This window comes from Montipora foliosa, chromosome 11, assembly GCF_036669935.1.
Source record: "Montipora foliosa isolate CH-2021 chromosome 11, ASM3666993v2, whole genome shotgun sequence".
Classification (NCBI taxonomy): Eukaryota; Metazoa; Cnidaria; class Anthozoa; order Scleractinia; family Acroporidae; genus Montipora; species Montipora foliosa.
In genome coordinates this window covers 5058154-5066951 of record NC_090879.1, presented here as the reverse complement: position 1 = coordinate 5066951, position 8798 = coordinate 5058154, and the positions used below count along the sequence as shown (strand labels likewise).

The window sequence follows — 8798 nt, the reverse complement described above, 5'->3', positions numbered from 1 at the left end:
CATTCTTTTTCTCAGGTCTCTCTGTTGTGGTTCAAATTTTTTCTTGGTTTAAAATTATTTTGTCAAACCAGTTTACAGTAATTTTGATTATTTTTTTCCAATATTCATTATCATAATCTGAAACAAGCGAAAATCAAGATTGAAGTGGTTTAAACAGTAATTCTGAACCAAGATAAAATTTGAACCACAACACATCCACATGTATGGAAAAAATCAGACAATTTGTTTTTGGAAATCAAATCCAAAGAACTTTGAATGAAAACTTAATGTAAAACTACTGTGTTACCTTAAGCACCATGATGGCTTTCAACTTCCTGGTCAGTTTCCCCAATACTTCAATCATGTTGTTCTTCTTGGTCTACAAGACAGAAATGCCCAAGTAATTTTATAACTGTTAAACAGGTTGAAGCAAAATTATCACTTCATCATTATTGGTTAATTTTTGCTTACCTCCATTTGTTTGCTGTATGGCTGATCCCACAATGGTGTGACCACATGATTCAACCTAGCAAAAACAAGACCAAATTTCAGATGTACATGTACTCTGTCTTACTGACTGAGTTCCCAGGTTCCCTTTCTACTTCAGTTTCAATGTAACTTTTAATAATTATTGCAGGTTGCTTGTCTGATACAGGCCTTCTGATAGGGTGCAATGAAAAAATGCAAATTATGCAACATTTGCAGGTCAGATTATGTGATTAGAAAGGCCAATTATGCGATAAATAATTATGTAAATTATATGCGATTTTTTTTCCTGAGCAAGTTTAAGCTTGTTTTATAAGGTTTAAGGAAAAGAAAAACACTTTTTTGTTGCCCTAAAGACATTTTGAACACAAAGGAACAGTAATTATGTATCTTGATCGACATTAGTTGGGATAATTTTTTAAAAATGAGGTCTTCTGCACTATCGGTGCACCACGTTAAAAGTTGAAAGGACACAGCTAACATGCCAAATGAATGATCAAGGTGCTTGTCAACCACGGCCCTCCGAAGATGGTCAATCACAAGATTGCATGATGAGCAAAACATCAGTCCATCATCCATGTGGAATGTACCTGTGAGGTACTCTCTTGCTCAATCGTGGGCTGTCAGATTGGGTGGAAGTTGGGAACTTGCCTTCTTCATCGAAGAAACAGCAGGCATTTTCACTACAAACTTATCCACGAGTAAGTTTTTATAGGATTTCAATGACATTGCATTGCCGAAAAACTGACCACTTCACTTATTTTTCACAAATCTCTTCTCTAAGAGAAGGCAATTGTGTCATAATTTCAGTGATGTGTATATATCAGCCATTCAGATTGGCTAATCTGAACAAAGGGCATGTTTGTGTTGCACCAAATAGGCAACTTTTTAAGAATGAGACTCATACCAGGGCCCCGACATGCAAAATAATGCCTTGAACCTTGAACCTTTTTCCAAGCTAAATCATCTTAAGAATGGCATATTTATGCAGCAATTCCTAAGAAACTTTTTGATTTATGTTTTATTTTATGAAAGTTGTGCGTTCTTTTGTGAATGATCCGATTTTTCATGAATTGTGCGATCGGATGCAATTTGGGGTCAATTGTGCGAAATCGCACCATCGCATAACATCAGAAGGCCCGCTGATAACATTGAGAGAGTGGGTGGTGCAAGATGTAACAGTCATGCTTTATGTAGTCATTGTCAACCTCACTATCGTACTCATTGTTTCAATGTGATAATTACTGTACCTTTGTTGGCAATCATTTCCAAAATTACCCTTTCCCCTGAAGAATCATTCCTCCACTCCAGTAAAATTTAAATCAAGTACTGCACCTCCAAAGGTTACCTACATTATTGTCCTAGTTTAGAACTAATGATTATTTTATATTATTATTTGAACTGCAGAATGGACATAAAATGAAAGCTGGAAAGATCATACTGTATGGTATGCTAAAAAATAATCATTTCATTCACTTCTTACTGCTCAAAAGTTACCAGATTGCAATTTTTGGAGCATGTAATTTAACACCCACTTAAACTGTCATTACACTCAGCTACCAGCTGGCTTGATGGCAAAGTTGGTACATTGTACATGTAGAACAAGTGCAGCACAACCACTGTTCAAGCCTGAGCCTTACAACTGCAAAAGTTTCTTATTTAACTGCAAAATTTTTCCAACTTTCAGTTTAGAACTTATTTTAGGTATGCCCAGCAAAAATTCCTTACCTAACAGAAATAGCAAGCTCATCTACTACATCACCATCAAGTTTTATTCTCTTAGCGTCAACATTGGCACGAGCAGCATCTGAGAAATTTTCAAAAGCAAACAGATTCATGCTCTACTTGGCTTTTGGTTTTAACCTTAAACTGTTTAGCCCCACTGAAAACTAAAATAATTGTCTGGCATTAGACAGAATAAAACCTAATAAAACTGTCACTCTTATAAGAGAAGGGGTATCACCTCCACTTTTATTTCAACTCTACCATACATGCACCAAACTTATAACGTTGGAGGTCAGGCTGATTATCACATGGCATTACAACATTTTGTAATACACTGTACAAGTAGGTTTTTCTCATTAAATTTTTAATAAAAAGTTTTAACAGGACAATGTCACAGATTGCATTCAGTTTTCCCTTTTTGGGGGTTCCAATTTGGAGTCCAGCAGTTATTGAAATACTCACCCTGGATCATTCTTTTTCTTGCCATTCCTTCAGCTCGTTGAAGAGCCAGTGGGTCTGGAAGAGGCTGAGCAGTCTGTGAATAGAAAAATCAAATTTCAAAAACAATAAAATTGCAAATTTTTATTGCTTCAGGAATTCTGTTGCACATTAAATACAGAAATTCCAGTTAAAATAAAAAGGTGTCTTTTTCAAATCAAGGCTAAACACTTGGTTCAATTACTGTTTAGTTTACATACCAGTACTTCAGAAATCCAAAGAAAAAGGAGAATTGATTTTTTTTGGCCATAGCACCACTTTAAACAACCCCTAAATCAACTCAAAAACACTACTAACAGCTTTTTAAGTAGGTATTTAATTTTTTTTAAGGAAAACAAATTAATTGGTGAAACTCCACAAAGTTGAACTACAATGAAATGAAACTACGCAACCCCGAATTTCCATTTCTCCACATTGCTTTGGCATGACTTGGGAGAAGAAATTCAATTGGTCATTTTCACATTGCCCATAATACCCTTTGCATAATCCATTGTTTTCAAATGCTCTTGGGACAAATTCCCAAGAGCATTTGAAAACAATGGTTTATGCAAAGTTTGGGGGGGCAAACAAAGTGTCAATCAATCATAAAATTTGTGGAGATAAGGCTGGGTGCTGAAGAAGAATCCAGAGTGACTTCCTTTATTAGTGGTTTCCAGTAAACAAAAAGTCCACTAAATCATAATAATCTGCCATACCTTAGCAGAAAGAACTTTTCCTTTCCACTTGTGGCCTGATAGTGATCTGATAGCCAACTGTGAGAAGAAAATAATACCAATATGACACAAATTCCTATTTAAAGAAGCCTATAGCAGTGGCAACACCATTGCAAAGTTAAAGAAAATTGAGGATGAAAAATAATACCTACACAGTAACTCTGAACCTATCTACACCCTCACCCTAACGCAAACCACATTGAGCACTTTCTCTCAGTGAAGACTGAATCACTTGCACCTTAGTTAATATCATTTTTATATATTTTTACTCTGACTTACACGTCTTTCTTCTTCATTCCTAAAATCATAAAGAAAAATAATATTGGTGAATTATTGTTTAATTCAAATGTAATACAAAAGATTAAGACACATTAAATCTAGAAAGTAGCCGAAATAAAAAAGCTGCCCCAAAAACTTATTTGTAGGTTTTATATATTATTTTTATTTGCTGTAAGAAAAAACAAACAAAAAGGGTACAGTAGATATCCAAAGAAGCTAGAGACACAGGCTTATAGCATCTCAAGAGCCACATGTAACAAATGATAAAGTTTTGGAAATAATGTTTATCGTAAATTTTAATAATGTTTATTGTCAAAGATCTAGAAAGTAGGGTATTCTGCAATTACATGACTGTATTTCACTTTAGCTGTCATTAATTTTAATAATGAAAATAATCACATAAAAACAAACAATATGGATTAGTTTGTAATAACAATAATAATAGTGATAATAATAATAATAATAATGTTAGTTTTTTTTTTTGTTTTTTTGTTTACTATTGTTGTAAGAGAGTTAATGTAGTAGACAAGTGTTATCTTGTAGTTGTTATTTACTGAGTTGTAATTAGTAGTCTATTTTGTTTTGATATTGTAATTAATAGTGTGATTTGTATTTTAGTAATTCATGATCATTGTAAGTATTGTTTAGGTGTAACAAAGTAATAAAAAGTATTAAATACCAAAAAAAAAATGAAGAAGATGATAATGAAGAAGAAGAAGAAGAAGAAGAAGAAGAAGAAAACAAAAAAGAAAAACAACAACAATGATAATCAAAGAACCCATGGTACATGTACCTGAATGTGACATAGGCATGGCTTGCACCTGGTGGCAATTTCACCTTAACAGGTCTCACATTTAGTCTGTTGGCAATCATTTTCTTGAATTGCTATTAAAAGAAGAAGAAATTATATAGAGTGCTTTTGGTAGGTTTCATTGTGTGAATAAGGATTTACTTCAATAAAGAAAGCTCTGATGTAAAGGTTGATTTGATATACTGAATATGGTACAAAATTCTTCAATGTTAACACAGGGTACGAGACTAGTATACCAACTGCTGTATAAACTGGATATTGAAAGCCTACATTGATTGATACATAATATTTTACATGTACACAATACAATAATTATTATGACTGAGCATACACTAGATAAATTAAATTCAGGGCATCTTCTGCACAAAGACTTTGCTTTTAAGCTGCTTTACTTTTAAGCTTCTGTACAAAGACTTTGCTCTTGAGCTGTTAATTCACACAATAACATCCTTTTAAGTCCTATTAAAATTCTGTTCAACAAAGGAGAACTCAGTTCATGATCCTGGGAATCCTGTGGTTTCAAGGGTGACCTTTTTCGAGATTTTTTCGTTTACCTTCTGACCATTTTGAATGATGTGATACGTCAGATGCACAAAGACTATTGTGCACCTTGGTTTCCTAGTAGTCTGAGCAAGCCTGAGCATCGCAAAGCAGATATCTTAAGACAGTACCTCGTGGTTTTCATGGTAGTGTAGCAAAGTTAAGGAAAGCAAGTCACCCAGTTAATGTGACCTGTCGAGCCATAAGTAGCTGCTGATGAGTAGATCAGAGACTCGACTGATACAAATCAGAAGTAATGTTGCTTAACCCATTGACTCCCTGGGGTTCCCCATTGACGAGTAAAATCGTCTGGCGTTAGACAGAGTAAAATACTAAATCTGGCCGGTTTAGGCCGGTTTGGACGTCAAAGGGTTAACCAAACATAATTTTAATATGCTGTTGAAGTGTTGCATACACAGCCAACAAATTACTGTACATCATGGGAACTATCGTAAAAACCTGCAGATAAGCCACTCAAATTTTGGAAAAAAAAGTTTTTTTGAAAGAAATCGAAAGAAAGCCAAAGTAGAGTCTTGAGAAGTCTTCTTCATCATCCACTGTCCATTGAATGTAAACTCACTATTAACACTGAAACGGAAACTACCTCAAAGTCTTACCCACAACTTTAGCACTTTAACATAATGAGCATTCTTTCTAGCAACTTTGACATATGATTGATCAATCTTTTTCTGGTATTTGTTGACAGGAATTTCTTCATTCAACACAGTTTTTCCATAGATTTTTGCATTACAACAAGAATGTGAACGGACATTCGAAGCTTAGTAACCAGGCATTAGATCAGATGCGAAAATGGAAAACTGGACATCATAAGCAGCGTGATGTTTTAAAAGTTACGCTGCATGAAACATTACCCAGTTTAACAAGCTCTTTATTATTAATTTTTGTTAGTTATCAGTTGACACAAGACTATTTGTTCAACAAATTTGCTATCAAAGTGCTAAGCGACGAAGAAACATTGGGTCAACTACCACGTGAGTACTCGAGAATAGCGTGGTATTTTCTTGAATATCTCAGCAATGAAAGCTTGAGCATGCAATCTCTCTTCGAACAGATAGCCCCTCTTGTATTCAAAGCTCTCAGGGGCATGGCGCCAATGTATCTGCAGGATCTTTTGCAAGTCAAGACTCTGGGACACTACTCCATACGCAGTGACACCCTGGGTCTTCACAAGGTTCCTCACACCTGCATGGTGCAAGACCTCTGGAGACCGTGCATTTGCTGTTGCAGTTCCCAGATTCTGGAACAACCCTCCTCTTGCTATCAGAGAGAGAGACTCTATTGATAATTTTAAAAGGAGCTTGGAGACGCCAACACGGCGAGAGTTTGTTTGTTAAGGATTTTAGGTAGATTTTGGTTCCAGACCCTTGAGTGCAACATGCTGGGTCCAACACGTGGCATTTGTCTGGCCAACTAGTAGTCGTTCGACACTTTTCAACATTGTCCAACAATGTTGGATGATGTTGGATCCGTTTGGCAAGGCTTGCATGGGTTAATGAAAAGATATTGGAAATACTTACACAGTGAGACACCAGTTAACTCATTAATACTTTAAAAAATTAATGCCTCCAAGAAATGAGGATTCCCAGATTTCAGCGTACATGCATATATGGAAGGTACGCCCCTGGCTTATCTGCAGGTTTTTACGGTAGTCCTTTCTTCTACTAGGATTTCATATAGGATTCTAAATGCCTATTTCCTCAGGATGTACATAATTATGTATCAATATGACTTGTAAGTAAGGCAGTACGCTCACATTCAAATTAGGATGTTTACTAGGATGGAAACATTATATACTTCCTCACATATTCTAGAACTCAAATTTGTCCCCACTTCATAACAATAATATTAATGATTACTCCTAGTAATACAGCGTTCCAGTTAATTTTTTCAAGTGGGGGGTCCTTTTTACCATTTGACGGGTCACCCAGACATTTTGTTGTAATATTTAACTGAATATTTACATTTCATCTGTCAGGTCGGGAAGCCTTCTTTGTCGGGTTATTGACCCGAGCCCCGACTCTTATCTGGAACACTGGTAATATACATGAAAAAAATTACTCCATTCTCACTGGCTACAAAAATTCGAAAATCTCAGAAAGCCTTTCAGAATCTTCTTCGTCAAAAGCCATCTGTCGATAAATCTTTTAGGTCCTGATTTGAATGCGTTCTCTACTTATCACTTCATAATTTTATCGTAATATGTTTAATATGTCTATTTGTTTAAAATATTTCTATTTGAACTGTAATAGTATCGAACAACATGCCGCTCCACAAAGACAGCAACCTCTGCCACTCTTTTGAGCACAAGCATCTTTGCAAAAGCATTTTACTTTTGCGTCCCAGGTATCACAACAAATCAAAAATGACAAAGTAAAAGTAAGTTTATATAAAGTAAGCGTTGCATTTCAGCACTGAAATAATGTCACCTAGCTCGTTAGCTTCAGAATTGTTCTATTCCTTTTGCTGAATAGCCGAACCATAAAAATTCTGCTTTGGTAATTCTCTAAGGTCTAAATTAGTCAACTCCATAAAGATAATGGGAAATTTTAGCGATTTCACTCATTAAAATCACCAGGTAAACCACACCATGATCAGGCTAATGACGATGTTCCTTGTTTTCAACAGCACGAACTGGCACGACAAAAATAGTTGGCCAATCAGAATACGCTATTCAAGACTCAAAATAATAACAAACGATCGTGTTGCATCTAGGGTGAAAATGGGCCTTTAAGAATCTCGAATTTTTTCACGTATGTTATTAAAATGAAATTACAATGAAAGATTCTTCTCGCACAATGTGGAATAAATAAGAACTTGTAAATTTTTTTCAAAAACTACAAATTACACGAGCCCACTTTGTTTGTCTTTGAAAAAACTTACTTGTGCTTATTATTTTATTTCAAATTGCACTTCAAATCAAGTGATTACCTACACAAATTCTGAGCTCTTATTTGTAGAACAGCATTCTATTTCCTTCTTACAAATTTGCAGCTCACATCCTTGAAGTGCAGAGATTTGAAGACAAAGGATCAAATTCCTCGACTTGGCCTTCAAACAGTTGTACCTACTTAGCGGGCTCCACATAATTTCAAGCATAACTTACCTTGTAACCACATTTCTTTGGTAGATTTTGCAGCTCGATTTTGTAAATTTCTGAAGTAAACTCATCACGTTTGGTGTAGAAATAAGGATCGGACTCAGCCTCTTCCTCGTCCGGATCATCATTTGCAGCCGCTTCTTCGACTTTCTCTTCGCCTTTGTCCATCTCATTGTCTTCCGCCATCTCTTCATCTTCCGTTTTAATTTTCGTAACATTCCCAAGCCCAGGCCAAGGATTCTCTCCCGAACTAGAAGGGTCAACTCCCTTCACAGAGCTTGAATTTGTGGTATTGATTTCCTCTGAACTGCTTTGCTGAGGGCTGCAAGGCTCTGTTTTGACAACTTGCGTTTCCTCTGCAAATTCGTAAGACGATGTCGATGAGCTTGCGCCAGCATTTGCACCCCACGAACTCGCTTCTGTTTGCAGTTTTGCAAACTGGAAAAACGGCGGAAAGCCAGGAATTGGCGAAGGATCTTCTGTCTCAGTTTTTACCGATTTTAAACCAAGAAAAACGGTCTGGTCCCCACTCAAATTAGACGTTTGGTTTGTATTGTCTTCCACGTTTTGTCCGTCCGCCATCTTGAAGTGAAGTGGTCACATGGTGTAGTTTTACATCACCTGAGTTATTTTTTTCGTGAGCGAGCGC

At 36.0% G+C, this 8798-nt stretch overlaps 1 protein-coding gene across 1 annotated transcript in view; it reads right to left on the bottom strand.

Annotated features, from left to right (window-relative positions):
- LOC137974919 (tRNA (uracil-5-)-methyltransferase homolog A-like) overlaps positions 1 to 8757 on the bottom strand; it is a 23860-nt gene extending 15103 nt beyond the window's left edge. The window contains exons 1-8 of the mRNA XM_068821929.1: positions 8156 to 8757; positions 4474 to 4565; positions 3681 to 3699; positions 3384 to 3440; positions 2653 to 2725; positions 2194 to 2272; positions 451 to 505; positions 287 to 358 (exon numbers count right to left, since the gene is read on the bottom strand). Of these exons, the coding sequence (XP_068678030.1) occupies positions 287 to 358; positions 451 to 505; positions 2194 to 2272; positions 2653 to 2725; positions 3384 to 3440; positions 3681 to 3699; positions 4474 to 4565; positions 8156 to 8731 (1023 nt within the window). The 5' untranslated portion in view covers positions 8732 to 8757. The remainder of the gene's footprint in view (positions 1 to 286; positions 359 to 450; positions 506 to 2193; positions 2273 to 2652; positions 2726 to 3383; positions 3441 to 3680; positions 3700 to 4473; positions 4566 to 8155) is intronic.
- Between the last annotated feature and the right edge of the window lie 41 nt (positions 8758 to 8798).